Raw genomic sequence first — 22150 nt, 5'->3', positions numbered from 1 at the left:
CGATAAACGCGCACAAGTGGACCGGCCCGCGCTCATCTCTGCCTCCTTCACTATTGTTATCGCGTCACGGCTCGCGCGCGCCGGCCTGTTCCATTTTTGTGTTTACCGTCTATCATTATTCGCGAATGCGATCGCCGCGCGAGTCGAGCACGTGCGTCTTGCGCGCATTGAACGCCGCGTTCGCCCCGGAAGGAACGCAGCCGCGCTGCGTTTGACAGATCAGCGCGCGAGAGAAGGACGGCGAGAGATAAATAGATAGATAGATAGAGAAGGGAGGAATATCGCGGGGTGGGAAGGGACAACGTCAGAGCGCGGCGCGTTGCGTCGCTCGGCCGCACGTCAGCGAAGTTAGTCGAATGCGAGGCGTCGTGCGAGGCGCTTCGCCGATCACGTGACGCGAGGGCAACGTTTACAAGGGTTACCGGCGCGCTGCGTCATTTGACTACCTCTCCTCGTCCTCTCGAACACCTTCCGCGAGACTCGTCGTCACCCGCTCGTCGAGTCTGTCTCCAGTCGAGGAGACACCTGAGGAGGCCTGAGCGCGAGAGGGACACCAGTGGCATCGTCCACTTGATCGCGAACAATCGGGAGGACCAGCCGCGACAACATGGATCGATCGTCGAAATTGCTACTGCGAAAGGTCATCGTGGACTTCCTTTGCATAGCGGTCGGTGAGTACAACGCACGCGGCAACGTGATCCGCGTGCCAGGTTCTCTCTCGTCAACGCGATTATGTCGTTGACAACGAGCGACTGTCAGATTGACAACCGAGGCGCCAAGAGCGCGCGCATGCGGCCCGTTTGATGCCCCGGAGCGCACGGAAGGCTAACCGCTAGAATAAATTGGCAGGTGGCCCTGTTGCTTGGGTTAAAAAGCGCGCCGCTGTGTTGTTATTCCGCTCGTACGACGCCGCTCCCGGGAATACCTGCGGTCGCTTCCGCGAATTAACCCGGCGAAACTTTTGTATACACGCGCGAGATGTTGCGCGACGGCGAGGGGTTAGAAGGGAGGAGGAAGAGCGCGTCGCGGGATTTTAATTCTTCCGGCTGCACCGGAATGCGGCAACACTTAGAACTTGAAATCGCTTGATTTGTGTTCGCCGAGCGGCACCAACGGGCTCGACCGCTTTGTCACACGAAAGTCCGTTCGGTGGTAGACATTTTCAAAATGGTGAGCTCGATCGTTTATTCGGCAATCGCGTGTCCTCGGCGATTTGTCTCAGCCGGACCGGGTATATTCGATCTTCGCGACCAGCGGAGTTACGGCATTCAGCGGCATTGAAATGTTTGGAAAGTTAGGAAATTCTCCGGGGCAAACCGGAGTGTTTTTTACGGCAGTTTCTCGAAATTCGCGCGAAGAACCAGAACTTCGCGGCATATGCATGCGGAATTCTCGAGGACGTATGGAGCGATACAGAGATAAATAATTCATTTTGTTTGCATAACGTGTAATTTACGGCTGAACACAGATGATTCACCGATCGATATTATGCCTGAATACGCGAGAAAGATCAAAACGCTAGCTTGTGAAGATATTTTCTTACGTTACTTCACTTCCGAGTGTTTACCGCCGGTTTTGCAATTATATTTACACAATTAGGCCACGATATACCGGATACACGGTACGAAGTATCGAAAAGGCGTGCAATCTGTCTATGTGTGTATGTAAACTCTCTGACGCGCGAATTCTCGCATGCGTGTGTCGCATTTGGATTAATAACATTATTAAATAGAAATCGCAGAGAGCAAGACGCAGTGATAACGCGCGCGAGAGCAAATAGACGATAAATCGCTCCATTCGATACGCCATTTGCTCCGTTCGTCCGTCCGCCGAGCAAAATGCGATCGCCTAAATACACGCGATTTCTTCGAGGTAAGCGCATACTTGGTTGTATCGGCTATCGGTTTTCCGCGCGATAACAATGTATAATGGGTAAACGCGCGTAACGCTTTTGCGATATTTCGCATGCCGCGTATATTTCGTCGTAAACAGCACGAGATAGAAGCAGCGCCGAGAGAGAGAGAGAGAGAGAGCTCGATCGATTTCATCTCGGCAGCACGGTGACACAGTTTCCAAGATACGGACAGATGATACGGCGCCTTTGTCTCGCAAATGACAATCCCCCCTCCCTCCTTGGTATTTGAAAATACTGAATTGAATTTGCACGCCGCCAGGAAGCTCGCTTGAATTCACAGACTGCGTCTGTCGGGCGTCTCCCAAAATGGGACGGTAAGAGCACAAGGTTTATTCCCTGAATCATTCAGAGTAGCTAATGCCCAGTCAGAAAATGGTCGACACTTATTTAGAACTGCTAACTTGTGATTCACGTGATTTCGAGAAACGTATCAATCGACGTATCAATCAGAGCGCAGTATTTCTAGCAATCCAGCACTTTCAAGCATTTCAAGCATTGTGTGTCGTAGGTTTTATACTTGTGTAGCGTGACATAAGCTCTCCACTACGTGAATCATGACCCAGAAATCCCACGATTTGGTAACTCTGCTAATCAAGGCTTCAGATTGAATAACAAATATTTTTATCTATTATTTTTGGAACACTCTGTATATGTTCTAAATACACATATCGTGTATTCGGTATCGTGGTTTAATTATGTATATCATGTAAATATAATTGCAAAAAGCAGTACATTCGGAAGTGAACAAACGTGGGAAAATATTTTCGCAAGCATTTCTCGCGTACTCGCTTCAGGCATAATATCGATCTGTGAATTATCTGCTTTCATTCGTAAATTATATGATACGCAAACAGTAGGAATAATTTATCTCTGTATTGTTTCCGATCTTAATTTAAATTTCATATCACACTCATTTGTCACGATGTGATAAAGGTGACAAGATAAAAAAATTCTGTGTAAAATCGATCAGTCTCTCGAGCTTATCTCGTGCGAAACACAATTGCAACGATATTGAATTCGCTATCTTCTGATTGTATGTACGTTATTAATCCCCTTATCAAACTGATATATTCCATGTACTTTTTATTTCGTGGCGGCGATGCCTCGAGAATAAAACTTGTACAACTTAAAACGGACTGAGTTTTCCTTTATTTTTTTACACGTTGCAAGGAAATTGTGTGAAACCGCGAAACATATGACGGGATGGTAAATCTTTTACTTCCGCTTACATAAGTCGCACTTTAGAAACGTATTTTTTAATAGCTCATTATTATGCTCTGTGACAAATTACAACTACTTGTTATTCGTGAGACTTTTATTAAGTCATTGTTTCTTGCAGTTTTGTCGCGAACACGTAATCCCGAAGTAACATTCCATAAACTAATTATTTCGCCTAAATAAGATGGGAAGATTTTTGATGGGAAAATATGGGAAAAAGTATAGAATAATCGTAATACCGTTTAGAGATTAAAGCAAGATACTCATAGGGGAGCTGATGTCAAAATTCGTCCAATTTTTTTACTTGGTCTTAACTTTTCCGCGGGTTGGACGNTTTTTATGGAAAAGCCATTATAAATGCCACGTGAGTTTTGGAAAAAAAATTGCGAGGTGTTGATTTCATAGACCTCTCGCGGAAGAGATCGCTCCTCGTGATTCTCACGCTTACGCACAGGTAGAAATAAACGTATACGGTAAGCGATTCCGACAACTCGCTCGTCAGTCGCTGTCTATCTCGATGGGAAGACTTTGGCTATGTGTTGGGTCTGCCGAGAGAACAGCGGAGATTAATAAATTCTTACGAGGCGGGCAGACAGCCGGAGTGCGAGGGGGGGAGGGGAGGGGGGATAGGTGGGTGGATGGGTGAGTCAGGACGTGGCCGTCGGTCTGCTTAGAATCAATTCGGTGCCGAGGTCGTTATCCTTGGCCGGCGGCTGACGTTACGCGAAACCGCCATTTTTCGTGAGTCCGATTTAATAATCGGGCCTTTTCAGTGTTCGTTAACGAACAGCTCGGCCCCTCTCGAGATCGTCGGTGAGCCTACGGGAAGGAGAAGGCTGAAAAGGCCCGAACCTGCGACACTAGTTCGCCACGTAACGAGCGTGTCGGCCCATTCACGGGGAGATAAGTGACGATTAGACGGCTTCGAGAATCGCACACAGCTCCGCCCTGATGAATATACATAAGTCTATTAAATTAGACTCCCCTCGCGTCCTACTCCCCCAAGCCCTCCCCTTTTGCCCGAGTGTATCGTTTCAATTATCGGCTGACTGTGCGCGCGCGCGAAGAATTGATCATCTTTTCGGGATAATCGCCCGCTCTCTTTCCACCTCTCTTTCTCTCTCTCTTTCTCTCCCTCTCTCTCTTCCTTTTTCTCTCGTCGATCGGCTCGAGAATTTATGGTGTTTGTATTTCGCAATGCTCCTCTCGTATAGATCGCAATTTTGTCCGGGCAGATTTATGCGGGCGATTGTCCGCGCTTGATATATGGCTCGCGCTGAAATGAGCGTCTCTCACCGGTAGCATGTTCTCCGAGGGGGCTCTCTCGTGTCATGTCAATTTTTCCTTAACGATCGCTTCGTCGCTACCGTTTTTAGCGCGTTGTATAATGATGGAGAGGACGGGAATAATGACGGTGGCGGTGAGTAATTAAGTTCGCAAAGGTGAACCGTGAACGAAGAAGTCGTTATTTAACATCGTAAATTAAAGCGCGCGACGTCACGTTCTCATTAAACACGATGGGCTTTGGATTTCCCTCCCACTACTCCCACCGCAAGTGAGAGAAGGACGGTGTTTTTGGCGCAACATCTTTGTATAGCTATCGTGGAAGTTGAATATTTTTATGTCTGCGACTTGTGACTTTTCTGCGAATGAATATGCTTATTTAGACAAATTCATGAAATTTATTTTTATTGATTTAAATTCATAAGAATCACATATCTACGAATGCCTAAATTTCGAACCGGTTGGATCATGTTTTTCGGTGAATTCGAGTAGAAGCAAGTATAATAAAGTTTTTTGTGTTAAAAATAGTTTGTGTTAAAATATTAAGGACATATGCCGACAAGGTGAATGTAATTAATTTAACATTATATTTGTGCACTTTTTAACACATTTCCCATGTTGAAATAAAAGCAAAATTTCAATAGACTGTTTTTAACACAAAATTTTTTACTGTGAGTAGATGCTCGTAATACTATATACACGAATGTAGATTTATTACGTAGAATACGATAAAAATGGTGATTCTACGACTAAATATCGACTAAATTGCACAAGTCCATAGGACACAAACTCCGTAGTGTATACCGCGATCTAAAATATTTAAGACATTTCCCTGAAGGCACGCGTTTGCTGTAAAATACAAGATATTCGACATGTCGTCGTGATCTCCAAAGTTGGAAGGAAACTTATCAATATTGTATAAAAGTCACTATTGTATAAAAGTACTGGTGTTGTCGATATAAACACTGAACAGTTTTTATATTCGCATGCTTATCTATTACTCAACTTCGCGAGCATTATCGGTGAGCTACTAAAAAAAATCAGATATGCGAGTATCAAGAGTCGCAATAATTTCAAGATAGTCGAATATCCAAAATTGCCAATAACTGCGCATATTTCTCTCTAGAACAGGTGCTTTATGAATGACGATGACGTTGGTCTGACAATCGAGAAATAACGTATTATTTTACCGACGTGTAAGAAAGAGCATATATCGGCCGCCTGTTGAGTCATCGATCAAGTGACGACGTACAAATTTGTGATGATGACGAGACGTGCTACGTGTACTACAAATAGATGTCAAGGTGGCTCTAAATCTATTACATACCGATAAAAAGTACATCGCATGTACGATCGCATTACGACTATCGCTGGGAAAAATTGCTCACGTTATCAGCGGTTACGCAATAGCCACTACTTCCTTCGGTTTACTCGCGCGATAACTGTCCGACAAATGCAAAAATTTATATGCGACAATTTAACGTCGCTTCGTCGCTGCGACTTTTCAAAGTCGTATTCCTCTACGTCGATATTGTTTTGTTTCAATTTCACATACTTTCACCCACACGTGCGCGCGCGCGCGTCCCCCAATCTCTGAAATACATACGTCAGTTTCGCTCCTCGAGAGACTAAAGTTTTTAATTATCCCCAGCGTTTCTCCAGAGTCCCCCGATCGTGAATGTTCACTTTGTATCGCTCGTCGAATAAAGTCCTTGGCCCTTTTCCGTCACTGCTTGAGCGACGTTTCACGCTCGACGGCGCAATAATAATATTATTCGGTTTTATTACGTAACACACGTAACAGAAGTACGGGGCGCGATGAGCCATAAATGGGTCGCGAGTTTCTCGTACACTTCGTTTCGCACTTGACCCTCTCGGAGCCCCGGGGAGTCCTCGGCCGAACCCGCTGGCCGGTGCCTTCGCGCTTATGAATTTATGAAATATTTATTATCGCAGCAGTCGCGCGTGATCAAACGATTATCTCGAGTTAAAGCGACTCGAAGCCGACGAACTCTCTTTGCACACGTCGAAGGCGACGGAACTGCTATGAAATGACTAAGAGCCGGCAAGGTCGTCCATTGACGCATCGTCGAAGTTTTTATGGCAGGCAAATATTCACGTTTTCCACGTCTCCGGATAAATATCATAAGAAGTATCGCTTACTTTATTTTTCTCGCGATCAGCAACGTCTATATAAATGTCACGAATTCATAAACGAATATATCGTTTCGGTTACTAAATCATTTATATATCAAATTGACAGATCCGCATTCCGCAGACGTGTCTATACGCTTAATAGACGTGTCTATTCGCTTAAATAATTCATGAAACTCTAAGTTTAATTTCACCGTCGAGAAAATGGGAAAAAAGAGAAATAGAGAAAGAAGGAAGGCAAAACGACGTGAAATCTCGATGTCGCTACGTAACGTTTTCTCCAGGTCGTAATCATGGGCTCAATTTTTCGGGGGCGCAATTTGGCTTGCAAAACACACCGAGCAACGGACTACATAAATAATAAGCGGGCGCGCGATCGCGCGACCTGTTACAGCCCACCGTGGCATTACCTCGTTTCGCTGAAAACAGCGTCACGATTATCTCAACTACCGGTCGACCGGTCGTGATTTTCAGGTAGCTGGCACGGTGGTAGTAGTGGTGGTGTTGTAACGCGCGTACGCTGTTGTAAATAAATTCCCGCCGACAGGTGGTCCGTAATTTTCCCGGCGATTTTCCGCCTCGCGGCGCTAACATATGCGTTGACAGGTGCGCGCTCCAATGTGCAAAACGAATAAACGCCATCTCTCCGTTCGGGAAAACACGCCCGATAATTAGGCGTCGCGCGACTCTCGCTCTAACGAGCTCGAACTTTTCTCGCAATAAGTACATGAAGGACGCGCATGGTTAATCTACCCCGATCTCGTAGTCTTACACGGTAGTTGCACGAACAGTATCCGCAGATTGCGGAAATTACGGTAATACCTCCGTAACGATAATGACAGTGAATATAGCTATAAAGATAATTGTGCGTGTTATCATAATTATATAGCTGATAAGCGCCTCGAAGCAACTTGATATATTTTGCATGATCGCTTGCATATCACACTCGTGTGCAATTAAATGCAATTATATCGTTAACCCCTGCGGGGATCTCGTTTGACTTACTTGGCTTACTTAATGGCGATTATCGAAATCTCGATAGCGAATACCCGGCCTGATGGAGTCACAACGTGACTATGCGGCGCGCTCGCGATCGCTGCGACAAGTGCAATGAATCGCCTGTTAATATGAAGCTTCGCGCGAGACGTTCGGTCATTGATTGGTCCCGATAGAGCGCGGGCCATCGATGAATCAGACGATAACACGAGTGATCGTGCAACGCATCCACAATCGTAACTAACTTGTTTGTCCCCGCTTGTTTGTTTCAGTGGGACTCACGGTGCTGATGTTCTTCCTGTTCGGCAAACCGTACAAACGTGGCTTTTTCTGCAACGATGAGTCACTGTATCACCCGTATCACGGCTCCACGGTTACCAGTCTGATGCTGTACGTCGTCGGCATTTGCCTTCCAGTATTTACGGTGAGTCACCTCGCGAGCGCCTACGTAAGATCTCTCGCTCAATCGCGAAAAATTATCTACCGGTCGCTCGAAGGAGAATCCGATCCCTCTTCTCGCGGCGGGCGCGCTTTGATTCGGATCTCGTCGCGAAACGTCAGGGAAATCAGTAGCAGATGGTAGCGAGCGAGCGAACGATTTGAAGGGCTTGTCGCGTGCCGCCGCTTTTCAGGCTTCTTTTCACCCTCCGAGAGGAGGGATGAGAAGGTGGCGTCTAAGAATACGAGACGCACTAGCAGTCGCGTCGTCCGCTGTCTGTCGGACACGTGTGGATGTACATCGAGAATGAAAGAGAGAGAAAGAAACACATAGGGAGAGAGAGAGAGAGAGATTGATTGATGCGTTTGTTATCGCTCCAGGACTATAATCCTCTAAAAGCGTTACAAAACATATATAGTACAGGAAAAAAGAAGGAGAAAAGATAAATATAGCTTTAAGATGTTCAAGCGAATATGGGTTCAGATGATACGGATTAAGTGGTCGGCTCTCACAAAATGTTATTGTTTCCACCTGATCTCTGTTAGTAAAAACAGCACAATATTTCCTGTCTACTGTAGGGAATAATTATATTGCAACTGGCATTGTTGGCTGAACTCTCCGTTGATTGTTTTGATTTTTAATTTATGACTTATGGAACTTTCTTACTTTTTAACATGCTCCTTATGTAACGGTTTTTATAATTTTTAGTTCGAATAGGATCGAAACGTGTGGGCGTTATGACTGTGATATATATATTAAACAGCTTCGAGAAGATTAATTGCTATTTTTAACATTTGTGTTCTTATGCCACTATAAGATCCGAGCTGTTGCCTTTATTAGTCCATTCTCTCTTTAATTGATTCTATATCTAAGGACTTTGGGAATTTATATTTTTTCGAATAATTATAATGCGCGATTTGTGTCGGTAGAGTCCTTGTTTGAAAATTGTCGGTGTCGCTTTATTTCTTTTTTCACAGAGACAAGAAGCATTATTTCTTGCGCGCTCTGGGATGCCATCCTCTTAAGTTCGTGGGAATCAATTTACGGTATCTAGAAGTGGCGTGCACGTGGTGTACATCGGTCGAATATTTTTGCCGAGCCTAAAAAAAATAGAGAAATTGTAGGGAGCAACTCTTCTTTTACTCTACTTTCGAGAGCGCAAATCTTTTATATCAGACCCTCCCTTTGCCTTCGTTTTCTCAACGGAAACAAAGTGAAGAAGGTCAGCGATCGCTGAAGGAAAACGTACGCATACGATCGTTGTAATCTCCGTTTATTCACCGTTGGTTTTCCTCGTTCCGACGTGTCGTCGTCCACGTGACTTCGTTTACGGGAGCGATCGGCACGATTCTACTTGCGGTTTACGCCTATTTATAGGTTTCGCGTATTTCTCTTGCTCGAATGTTTAGAAATCTGTGCCAGCTAGCTTCGACGAATACATCGAATTCCCGTGACTCCGTGGGATTCTCGCTCTAATAATATTGGAGGCTTACGGCCCGTTATTCCAAAATTAAGTTTTGCCGCCGGGAGTCTGGAAAAGCTGAAAGAAAGATGCGCCGAGCGGGCGTTGCCGGTTCCCGGTTATTTCTGGACCTGTTATACAATTTCTCGCCTTTTTCCGCCGTCCCGGAATCCCTCTCGTGAATTTTCACGCCTGTTTTTCGCGATGTCACGTTTTCTCCGATCGGCATCGTAAGATCGACGTGCTTCACGATAGATTTCCTTTCTGCGAAACTGCGAGCGCTCGCCCGCGATCTCGTCTCTCGGTACTCGCAATTTAGGAGATCCCGCGGCAACGTGACTCCCCGCTTTCACTTTGGGCGAAAGCGAACATTTCGCAAGAACGTCATCGCTATGACACGCGGGTAGAAAACCGCACCGCTTTCGGGCCGTTTTCCATTTCAGCCGGCCCGCTCGCAATTCTCCGTCTCGCTCTCGAATCTTCAAACGTCGAGCGGCCGCATCTTGCTCTTTTTCGTCCTCTCGTCGCACCAAATACGAATTAACGCTGTCACCGCGGGGCGAGAACAGCGAGTAATTTCGAGCGTCGTGCATAATTCAGAGCACGTGAAATTGCATGCGCTCTTCTTCGCCGTGTGCGTGCAAGCGCGAGAACGGGGGAGGATAGGGGGACGCGAAAGAGGACGAGAAACGGAGAGAGAGAGCGGATGAATGCGCGTTAGTCTCGTCAAAGGATGATCAGGGCACAAAGAGAGATCCTATTATAATATAATGGCGGAGATTAAAGGGGACCGTAATTTCCTTCGGCGAGTCGCGTGCACGCGTATTCCCGCCGACGACCAACTATGTGCGTTTACCGTAATCCATAGGGTGTAGAGTTTTAATGAGTTCCATAGTGATGTCATTGTTGATCTTACAACGTTGTCATCCAGTCATTTGAGTCACCTTTCACTTACTTTTTTATGACAAGTCACTAAAAAATTTACCATTGTCCAAAAATGGATCACACTTTTTTCTTGAGCTATTGTTAAATTTGTAAAATATAGTCGTTATATATATATATGTTTTTTTTGTCGTCTCTGTTGAAATTACTCCGAAAGCGTACTTGTAGCGTTTATGCCTTTGGTGTTCCTTTGTTATGAACTTTTAAACATTACTATGAAAAGAACTCGTTATATGTTAAATTATCCAAAGATAAGCCTGAAAAGGTAAAAATAATAGTATTACTTTTTTGCTTAAATAATCTTAGTTACTCAGAATTTGACAAAACATGTCACTTTTCGTCACTATTCTGATGTTTGAGAGAGTTACTTTTTGTCATCTTTTCTTTTATCTTATCTTTTCTTCCAAGAAGCAGTTACTCTTTTTTCGTTCCGGCGATTGAATGGTAGCGCTGACCTCGTTGATTTTTTCGCAAGTTAAGAGACTCTCTCTTTGCAAGAAATACCGCCGGTATAATTATCACGGCCGCAAAGGCTCAATCGAGAACTGGCGAACGATCGTGGAACTGTCTGTCAAACTCGAGGCAACCGTCAATTTTCTCAATTTAACGCGGTCTCAGTTTGACGCATTGAAAATATCTCGGTCCGTGTAAATGAAATAAGGACCAGACGAAAAATTCGGTGACGAGAAATGATATCTCCGCGGCCAGAGATATTCGTCCGAACATTCGGCTGTAATAAAACTTGGTTGAGATAACCGAAAACAGTTGACTGAGCAGAAACCTCCTACAGGAATCCGATATTTTATCTGGCTTCCCTCGGTGTAGAGAAATGCTTGATTCAGCTTCCAGTTTTGTGAATATTCCAGTTCGCTTCGATGCGGCATATATACTAGAGTTACTTATTGGACTGTGTGAAGGCTTAATCGAAAATGTCAGACGGTCGGGGAACTATCGCTTGAATTCGAGACAACGGCCAATTTTCTCAATTTGACGCGACAATTTGACACAGCGCCGACCGGTCTCTGAATACCGGGTCAATCATAGCCCGACGGCCAATCGCGCGCCCCTTTAATTAACGTCCTAGTTGCACCGACTGCACGCCGTTCTGCCGCGGTAAATCCATCGTGGATCCGGCAGGTAATTACTAAAATGAACGGCAAACAGCATCCAGCCGAGTAATGGCTTCGGCCGCCGCGCAACTTCCTTCCCGCGAGAGTACTCGCGCTTATTTACGCAGCCGTGCTTAGTAGAAGATGAAAGGGGATCCTTCTCCTATTCCGCGATCGCCCTTACGTTCGTTAAGCGAGCGTGCCGTCGCTTGTTCCTGTGTTTTACGCCGGGAGGAAATGGCGGGCGATTATATCGCGGGGAAAACACGTCGCACTGTTAATTTAACTCGATAAAGCGCGCTCGCGCCACTCGCTAACGCCGTGATTAATCGCTAACGAAGCGGAGATAAATCTCAACCCTTTCCTTCGCACACGCGAGTAGAATTACCTCACGCCGAACTTCTCTCGCGGAGAAACCACCGGCGTTCTTCCTCCTCGGGAGGGAAAAGTAACTGCGCGCCGATACCGGTCGCGCCTTGAAAAATACCGAGACGTGTAACATTACGTATGAAAAAATTTCGAGAGGAAACACACCGGCTGTTATCGACTCTCACTTTTGCAGGCAAATGTCAATTACTCACGATGGCATCGAGTTTGATTCCGTTTGATATCCTCTGATTAAGCTGTTGCGATCGTAATGATAATAATTTTTATAATAATTTCGAGCACGAATATACCGTTGGTCGTAATTATTTTCGTCCGAAAAAAAAAAATATATATATATAAAGTAAATAAAATTGATTTTACCTTGCGAATGATGATTTTAATAATAATTCATCATCGCCGTGATTTCAATAATGAATTATCATTGGGCACATCGGATGCTTTCCACTACGAATCGTGATGCTCGTCGACTCTTTTCCTCGAAATCCGCCGCCTCTATTCACCGGGATTCCCGGGGCACCCACCCACTTATCCGCCTGCCTACCTACCTATCTACCCACCTACCTACCTACCTACCTTCACGTTCCTGCGCGACGGTTTTATAGCTTTTACAGGTACGTGCATTCCAGTACCTGCGCGGCGATCCGAGAAGGGTTTTTCTCTTCGCAATCCTTCTCTCTACGAATGAAGTGGATCTCTCACGGGGTTTCTCGTGAGCCGATCGCCTTACTCTTTAGTCTCTTCTTCGTGCAGAGGAGAAACAGATCGCTCGCGTCTCGCTGCGTCGCTCTGGATTTGAGTAAGAGCTCAGGCCGAGTCGGGTAGGGCAGGTAGGACAGGTAAAAACGACATGCGCCGTGAACCGGGCGGCGTACTATATCACCTGCCTGGCGACCTTTATCCCGCATCCCGGCCGGTTAATTTATTTTGTCGAGGCTACGTGGAATTTCGAAAGAAATAAAAGAAAGAGGGAAGAAGAGGGTGAGAGAGATGGCTGTTAAGCCGCGTTTTCTCTCCCGAGAGTGCCATCGCCTTTAGTCTGCCTCTGGATCTTTCTTACGGTCCGACGAGGGTCGTAAAGCAGTCTCGGAATGAAAGATTGTATCGCAGGTGTAACGTACAAGCTGTCTCGGACGTGTTGGATAGTCACTTGGTGATTCTTCATCTGCAGAGCCAAAGTCGATCTTCCCTCGAAGAATATATTGTCGGTTCTTCGTTCTCAATCTAGAGATTCTTGGTTCTCGATATTGTAAATTTGTGATTAAGGTTATAACGAATCTTTTCCTACGACAGTGTTCAGTCGAGAGACCGGAAAATTCAGTCGTCAGCAAGTTTCACAACGATTTTGTAATTCTAATTTCCTGCCTGTTTCCTTATTTGTTTATTTCTTGTTAAGAAATTATTTAGTGGATGCATAATAAGGCGTATAAATAAGCCGCTGTGCATACATATGCATAGTAGAACGAATATTTTAATAACGTGTGTAGGTTATTCAGGAATCTGCGTCGTGCATGAATCCGCGCACTCGTGTCGAGCAGTTCACAATCTAAGATCGCGATCCGCCTTGCTTTCAGATTATCACAGGAGAATACTTGCACGCCAGGCACTGCACCGAACAAACGGGGAAGGTGCTGTTCGGCTATTCCATACCGCTGTGGATATACAACGCTTACGAGAAGGTGCGTTTCGCGTTTATGATTCAATGATCACTGTGTGTGGTCGGTGGAAAAATGAAATAAATCAGAAAATAATGTAAGACATAGTGAAAAGGAATAACGTAAATATGTTGAAAAAGAAGTAGAATGAAATAAAATAAGAAGAGCGAGGTAGATAAAATAACGTCACACATTCGTAGGTCGGCGTGTTCCTTTTCGGCACGGCGTGCACCGTTTTAATCACGGACATCGCGAAGTACAGCATAGGCCGGCTACGGCCGCACTTCATGACGCTGTGCGTGCCGAACGTGAACTGTACCTTGGCTAAGAATCAGCACTGGTACATCCAGGACTTCGTCTGCACCGCATCGGGCATTACGGCGAAGCAGCTCAAGGAAATGAGGTAAAGAACCCTCGGCAAGAAGCCTCCCTTTTATTATCGCTTATAAATTATCGTTTGCATTACAACCTAAGATGGCCGGACCAAGGAAGAGAGATAGAGATTCTCATTTTCGACACGAGACGGACCGACAAAGTTTGAGCGGCGTTACATGACACGACGAGACGACGCGTTCCTCTCTTTCTATCTCTGTCCCTCTCTCGGGTCCTCGCGGCTTTATTCTCGGTACACCGATGCGGCCGGTCGGCATCGGCGAATCCTCGGGGCAATAGCCTGCCGCGATGTGTCCGAGAACACGAGCCGAGCTGTTTAGATCGCGTGACGGTAACAATTGTGCAATTACGAGCCACAGGCGAGGCGCGATTGCACGAAGAAACGAGGAGCGGAGATGGGAACGTCGCGCGTTCATTATTTTTACTTCATTAACGGAGAGCCGCGGAGAAAGGGAGAGAGAGAGAGAGAGAGAGAGAGAGATGCGAACGTGCGAGGCGAGCCCGGTGAACGCGAGACGAAAACGGTAATTTGCAGTAATTAAAGGGGGACGAATGCGGAAAGATGACTACGACGCTCGCTCTAAATCGATTCGATACTCGAGTCGACCCGACTCTCCGTCGACGTTTCGTTCTCGTTATTCGCTCATTGGATTATCAGTCGTTTGCCCCGTTCTTGCCCGCCACTTACCGAGTTATTCGCGCTCGTATTTTTCTAATTGTAATCCTTCGTTAATTTGTTCATTTATCTGTACGATGCACCGGCGATTTCGAGAATGCAAATCGAGCAAAAACTCGGGTTCTTAAGGTAAAAGTACCAATGTCTGGACATGCAGCTGACTCGAGACATTCTCGTGTTGTTTTGGTCTCTAAATACGAATATCCGAACCTTCAACATAGGATATATGTACATATATTGAATATATCTGAATATTTTGTGCTTAAAGATTACACAGGTAGCACATGTTATTTTCATACAAGTTCTTCGAATGTATGTAACGTTTCATAATCATACGTTTCATATTACATGCGTTTAAGGAACGTATATGAAACTAACCGTACTACCTACCCGCTACCTCAGTAAACATTTGTATTTAAAGACCAGAACAACAAGAATATCCACGGTCAGGTAGGTGTCCAGGTATTTGTACTTTTACCTTATGGGAGACGAGAAACGCGTAGGATAACAGGTACCAGATCGAAAACAATCCGTCGAGAAGAATCGCAGTCGATTAATGAGTATTGAAATTCACTTCGCCGGTGTTACAATCCGTCTCGCGAGCATGATTAAAACGCCGTGCCGTTCAGCGAGATTCAAGGTTCGCCAGGGCGTTTCCTGCGAATCGATCGCGCACACCGCGTGTGTGGCCTTTGTCGTCGGCCGTTGTACGCAGGAGAGACCTTTTCGCGTCCCGGACGCGTGTGTGTACCCGCTTGCGGGCCGGTTTTAACGGATATACGCGCACAAAAAGGGCGACGGTAGCGAATGACAATGAGCAACGCCGCCGGGCGAATTCGCAGCGATTCGTACGAACGAGGCGCTCCTCTCTCTCTCTCTCTCTTTCCGTCCTCCCCGCGAACGGAAACACTATTACACGCACGAATTATCCGCGTACGCACCCTTCTTATTGTTGCCGATACATCGACGAATGTTCACGCTTATCCGATTTCCACCCCTCGTTCCTCCTATTATTAGAACGATCGCAGCCTCAACGAGCGTGTTTACGCGCGCATTCTGCGTTCGCCCTTTCGAGGTTTCGCTCCCCTTTGGCCTTGATCCTACGATTTCCAAGTCTCGATCTTGTGTACGCGCCTGTATCGCACTCTCCGACAGTTGAGGTATTGCCAATCGACCGGATAAACTTTTCATGATTCTGGGAAGTATTATTATTTTTGCTTTTAGATTTTACTATATTGACTTCTCTACGTCGCGATATGACGCAGCAAAACGAAAATTCAAGACATTATCATCGGGGTCAGAGGACTCATGTTAAATGTCAAATTAAAGGTTTCACATAGTATCAAAATGTCTACTCGGGTTCAAAGCCTGGCAACTCGCGCGGTTGTGACAATGTGTTAACGCCCCGAGGACAACGGTGGAGAACGCGATGTCCACGTGACGAACGCATTCGATCCGCGGGCGCGAATTAATCGAGTCCGACAGTTTCGGGGCGCGCCACGCCGGTGGCGGACCATCTGAAACGTCTCTCGGCTGGCCGCTCCTCCTTTTGCGCGCGCGTGCTCAATTTTCGCCTTCAATTTACCCGGCAAATGCGGAACGGACTTGCCACAAAGGCGAGCGCAAAGCGAAGGACTCTCTCTCTCTCGTGCGAGATGGAACGCGCCGAAGAGCGCGAAGAACGACAAAGTCCGAAGGATTACACGCGGCTCATTACTCGAAATAACTCGCCCACCGCGTCGCGGCGCGCACGTCATTATCCTCCGCACGAAAGTCGGGGAAACGCGTTGGGAATAAATACCTGTGAGGATGACCGAGCTCGCGCGCACCGTGCATCAGACGTGGTGCTGAAGAAGATGCTTGGAAAACCAGTGAAAAGAATTGGTTTTCCCAGAAAGACCGAATCGGGCTTTTCGCCCAATTAGTTTGGTCGAGGATAATCGGTGAAATCTGGAGAAAAGAGAAAGAAAAGAGGAGAAGGGGAGAGAGATAAAGAGAGAGAAATGACTGTTGAGAACAGCTGTTTCTTTTCCCGGGAGTGTCAGCGCCTTTGGTCACCTTTTGAACTTTTCCTGCAATCCGATAAGGTTCTTAAGGCAGTTAATCAAATCTTTTCTTAGGAATCCTTTTTAAATTTAAGGGGCGTATTGATGGGAATACTATCTACATGTCTATAAAGTTAGATAATGATTGATCGTTCGAAAACTCTAATCGCAGCTGAAGACACTTTTTGTACGTGTGTTCCTTGAGGTTAAGGTTCTATTTTCAATTTCTTCTAAACTGCATTTACGACTTTAATGAAAAACTACTGTAATGTAAAGAATTAATATAGACGTTATGAGAACATGTCAGAATTTTTTACCATTTTGTTTTGAAGATGTAATTATAGAAAATTTGAAACTAAAAATCCAGCACTTTACGGACCAACTGCCTTAAAACAGAATGAATGAAATGTGTAATGAAGTTTTGCAATGTAAGTTTATATCACATATGTAACGTACAAGCTGAGGCATGTCAGATTCGCTGGAGTTGTGCCAAGCCCCCTTGACGAACTCTTAGAAACAATTCTTTGGGGATTTGCCGTTGGTCTTTTAGACAATACGACACGGACTTTCACGCGCCCAAGGACAAGTCAATTAATGCGCTTTCACTAACCGAATGTGTTCGTCGCGTGAACGCCGCGCGTTCTCCAGCGTTGTTTTCGAGAAACCAACTGACGAGGGAAGTGCATTGAAACGCAAGCAGCGTTGAGATCTCGAAATTGTGAGGACCAAAGTCACGACACGGACTTCTCGGAGAGAGAGAGAGAGAGAGAGAGAGAGAAGATAAAGGATTTGTTGCATAACGCGTTTGTCGTGGATGTCACGTTTTGCGCGCAAAACAGCGTGCGAAACCGGCCCGATCCGGATCCTCGCGAGACACGCGTGCGGGGGAGTTATCTCGGGGGATCATCCTCGATTCTCGCCGTGGTGCATTCGGTGCACTGGGTTCCAGAGTCCATGGAAACGCGCGTCAAACACGACGTACAAACACAAACGCGCTCTCTCGTCTTTTCTCCGCGTCTCCTCGCCGAGAGAGAGAGAGAGAGAGAGAGAGAGAGAGATAAAGGAAGAAACAGAGAAAAAGACCGGACGGGAGAAGGAACGGCGTCGGGCGTTATCATCGCGTGTATAAGCGGGCAAAAAAGAAGGAACAATCCGCGCGCACATGTGTGTGTCCGTGTGTTTTAACGAGGCGGCTCTTTCGGTTGGCGGCGGTGCCGCGTATGGTACACGCGTACTCGAGCGTATCGCGGGTCATCCGCCCGCCCTTCGCGGCGACGGCGGCAGCAGGGACAGTTTTATGTGTAGAGAGAGATTTGAGGAATGGAGAGGACGATATAAAGAGGCGCCACACAGAGAATTCATTCATTCATGATACCCCGTCCATCAGGGCCCGACGTTCGCGCACCGGTGGCAGTCGAAAGGACGCGTCGAAGCAGACGGAGAGAGAAAGAAAGAAAGAAAGAAAGAGAGAGAGAGAGAGAGAGAGCGGAATGGTGAAGTGCGTGGGCGCGCGAGGGATTTCGTTAACTCGTCGCTCAACAATGTCACCTATACGGATCCTTGAGACCCTCGTAAGTGCGGGCAGACGCGTTCGCTAAGGGCGGTCGGTGGTCGCTTTCGTTCGTCGGTCACCGATGTGTTCCGACTCGAACCACAAAGATCTTTGAAATTGCATGTCGATGTGCAGTTTTTCTCCAAAATCCGCGGATTTTGTCGATTTGTTATCTTTTCTGTGGAAACAAAAAAGTAAACGTGGCGGGTGTTTCAATCGAATTCACGTAAATGTTTCCACGCGAATTTTTGTAACCTCGTGACGGAAACCGCGGAAAAAGTGCGGGAAAACAGTTTTTCTCTTCGAAACTTTTTAAAACTGTACAATCCCACGGTCGGGTCTCTGCAAATCAATTCGTCCGGCGAACGGAAATCGATTCGCGCGATAATACTCCCTGCTCGTGGTATCAAGTATAAAAACCAAACGCCGAGCTGCAGGTCCTAATTAACGCACCGCGCTTGCTGAATTTCTTTACGAGCTGTTTCTCTCTCTTTCTCTCTCTCTCTCTCTTTTTCCTCTCCTCTCCTTTATTCTCTCTCTTATCTCTTTTCTTCTCTCTATTAGTGGGCAGGATCGAATCCCCGTGATTCCCTCTCGGATCCCTCCTTTTTTGCTCGTGGGATCTACAGACGGCCGTGGAGCCTCGCCTGAGCCTCTTCTTCATCCTCTTCTTCGTATTCTCCGCGCTCGCGGCTACACCGCTCCGCCGCGATCGTAATCGGCACGTTGCACGCCCCGGAATTAATCGCGATAGAATTAATAGCCGGGCCATTACGCGTGTATACGCGCGATGGCTCTCCCTTGTCCCTCCCCCCTTCCCTCCACCCGCGTGCGCTGATCGATAAATGAGATTTATTTGACACGGTACGATTGATCGTTTCAGATTATCGTTCCCCTCCGGTCACTCGTCCTTCTCGGCCTACACCATGGTCTACCTGGCGGTAAGTTGCACGGGTTGCGCGTTTGCAGGCGCATCGATTTGCATGCGAGGGCCAGATCGTAATCGTTTGACCGGCCTAATACGAGCGTGTCGGCCCGGACGGGTCGTGCAGCGAGTCCACGAGAGTCCGAGGAATCGATTTGCATAATTTAATATGCCAAGCGCCGAGAGAACATTGCAGATCCGAGCTTTTTTCGCGACAAAGTCGGCGTGATGATCATCCGATCACGGCCAAGTCTTATCATTATCCTCCCGTGCGGACGCATTGATATAAATAATATTAATATTTAAAAGCATCAAAACAGTCGTACTTCGGTTCTTAAAGGCTAATCACTTATTCCTCCGTTGGTCCAAATGCAGAGACGATTTCAAATATTAAAAAAGAGAGAGAGAGAGAGCTGTTAGGAGACACGCGGGATTGTTTTCAGATATACCTTCAACTGCGGATGAGATGGAAAGGCAGCAGACTGCTCAAACACTTCCTCCAGCTGATATGTCTGCTCACAGCTTGGTTCACCGCGATGTCCCGCATTTCCGATTACAAGCACCACTGGAGCGACGTGCTCGCGGGATCCACCCTCGGCGTCATCAGCGCTCTGGTGGTGGTAAGTATCCCGGCCGCTTCGGTCCTCTTCCGCGCGATATCTGTCTCTCTTTCGGGAATTGTCGCTAGATCCGATCGTCGTTCCTTTCCAGACATTCTTCGTAGCAAATCTCTTCGGCGAGGAGAAGAAACACTCCGAGAAACACACCGCGGAGAAGCATCAATCGAACGATTACGAGACGGAGATGGGTATACAGGTGAATAATGGCACTGCTAATCACAACTGTTGACCTAACGAGCTCGCTCTTCGCTCGCTGACCGCAACAAGGCCGTGACTGTCTTCTAGCTGTCTGTGGGGAGCTAAGGTCCGGCCGGTCGTCGGTCGACGGACATGAGATCTCGGGTCGGGATGTCGACGCGGCGTAGCTCCCAGCCCCGGATCCTTAGTGACGAGAAATCTTAGACCTGCGGGAATTCCTTCTATACCATGAGACAGTACACTGCCTTACTACCGTTCTTTCCGGACCGCTCATAACAAAGTAGAGAAGCAGTTTGGCCGAATTTTCTGTCGGGCGAGCGCCGCGTCCCAGCCGTATCGTGTGTGTATCCTTTGTAACGTTGTAATGTGTAACAAGGGCCGAGGTAGTCTCTCCCTCTTTCTTTTTCTGTCTGGCAGTATTTAGAAGCCCGTTGACGCCTTGTAGATCTCGCGCAGGAAGCGAGAAATAGGAGAAGCTAGAAAGTGAGGAGAGGAGAGGAAAGAGACGCGATTTTTCTAAACGCGCGGCTGATATCGTCGGCAGATTGCATGCACCTTGCCGTCTTTTATCGTCGGGTTTCGGTCGAGCGACGTGTCCGGTTCGGGGAGCGGTGTCTGTTCTGCAGCGAGGAGCGACAGCTTTTCCTTTTTATATTTTATTATTCTGTTTTACGTTTCTCTAGCTTTGAATATTGCTCGATGGATAGAGATATGCGCTTTAGAAGCTTACGTTCTGTCTCGCTGTGTCGCGTCGTGTAAGCGCGATCGATACGATAAAGAGGACGAATGATCTTCGGACGCGCCACCTTGTAGAGTATTGTCGATGGGAGAAAATATTTATTTCTTGACCGCGACATATTTATTTCTTACGTCCGACGGGTGCTTCGATCCCTTTCCGCGTGAATGAGAGCGATATGCCCCCCCCCCCCGTTTTTTTCTTTTTCTTACTATATTAATTAATGACAGTTTTAAGTTATAGCTTTGCGCTGTATTTACTCGAACGGCTTACTCTGTGCCGCAATCGAAGTCTGTGCGCGTCACAATCTGTCGTAGCGAGCGTCGTTTGCGCATCCGAAATGTACTTCACGCCACACTCGGCGGCAATGGAGACTGGACGTGGTTCACAAGTGCGAATGCGTGATAGTATTTAGGGTGTTAGGTATCTTATAGTCCTTCCTTTAATGTTTTTTTATAATAGTATTATTTCGGTTTCGTGTGTGCAAACGGCGTTCCTCTTGTAACTGCGCATCCGAGCAAGTCTCAATGTGTACTCGTGTAGGGAATATTTATATTTTTCGAATAGCTGAGTTTTTCCGTCATATTTTACGCATGTTGGCCTATTCTGTGAGAGTACGGGTGTAGTTCGTAGAATCACAGCCGTTAAATAGTGAATGTAAAAGAGATAACTCTCGGAAACAGGTGGGAGAGATGGCGCATAAGATATAAAGCAATTTCGAATTCATCCGTGTGAGTAAACATATATGACTTAATGCCGTAGTGATTAGCAATTGCGAAAACGTTATAAACGCGATTACTAAACGTTATAATGACTTTACTATAACGTGACGACGAGCTGCCATCAGTAAGAACCGCGATGATTCTTATCCGTGATTTATGACGCTGAGATTATACGATATATTCTAACGAAGACTTAATCATCTCTGTGAAAGTAAATTCTCGATTTTGAAATTAGAAATTTACTTCATAATATTTACTTTCCATTCCATCTTTTATTACCGGGGATGTATTTACCTTCTTGTTCAGATGTAGAAAACTGAGATTTCTTCTTTTTTTTTTTAATTTAATAATTTCGGTTAATCTATCGCCATAAATAGTTATTTTTAAATAAAATATATATAAATATATTGAGAGAATCTTATATGTAGTAAAATCAGGCCCTTACGATTGGTTACTCGTTGTTGATGATTGATTGATATTTTCTACACTTCTTACGCACTCGATGGATATCGAGAACATATACGTGTGATTAATCCTACACATATTTAATTAATGTAGACGATATATGGTGCTCTAGAAATCGTCAAGTGTGCGTCGGCGGTCCGTTCAATTAAAAGTATTTGAACCTCCATAAGTGGAAAGCCGCGTACACTTGCATATTGATATATATATATATATGAAAATCTTTATTTATTTTATAACAAGCCATATACACACATATATAT

General features: G+C 46.1%; 1 protein-coding gene across 2 annotated transcripts in view; it reads left to right on the top strand.

Annotated features, from left to right (window-relative positions):
- Window positions 1-371: 371 nt before the first annotated feature.
- LOC106743364 (putative phosphatidate phosphatase) overlaps window positions 372-22150 on the top strand; it is a 24712-nt gene continuing 2933 nt past the window's right edge. Inside the window, exons 1-8 of one of the 2 annotated variants that reach the window (XM_014617140.1) lie at window positions 372-671; window positions 7840-7991; window positions 13478-13582; window positions 13759-13961; window positions 19108-19165; window positions 19593-19769; window positions 19861-19965; window positions 20055-22134. In XM_014617140.1, the coding sequence (XP_014472626.1) occupies window positions 608-671; window positions 7840-7991; window positions 13478-13582; window positions 13759-13961; window positions 19108-19165; window positions 19593-19769; window positions 19861-19965; window positions 20055-20072 (882 nt within the window). In that variant the 5' untranslated portion in view covers window positions 372-607 and the 3' untranslated portion in view covers window positions 20073-22134. Of the gene's footprint in view, window positions 672-7839; window positions 7992-13477; window positions 13583-13758; window positions 13962-19107; window positions 19166-19592; window positions 19770-19860; window positions 19966-20054; window positions 22135-22150 lie in introns of those variants that run through there. The other variant, XM_014617139.1, reaches the window with a different exon arrangement.

Source organism: Dinoponera quadriceps, unplaced genomic scaffold (genome assembly GCF_001313825.1).
Source record: "Dinoponera quadriceps isolate SergipeBrazil2010 unplaced genomic scaffold, ASM131382v1 scaffold616, whole genome shotgun sequence".
NCBI lineage: Eukaryota > Metazoa > Arthropoda > Insecta > Hymenoptera > Formicidae > Dinoponera > Dinoponera quadriceps.
Note: the sequence above shows the minus strand (reverse complement) of the source record. Positions and strands in the feature narration are given on the sequence as shown.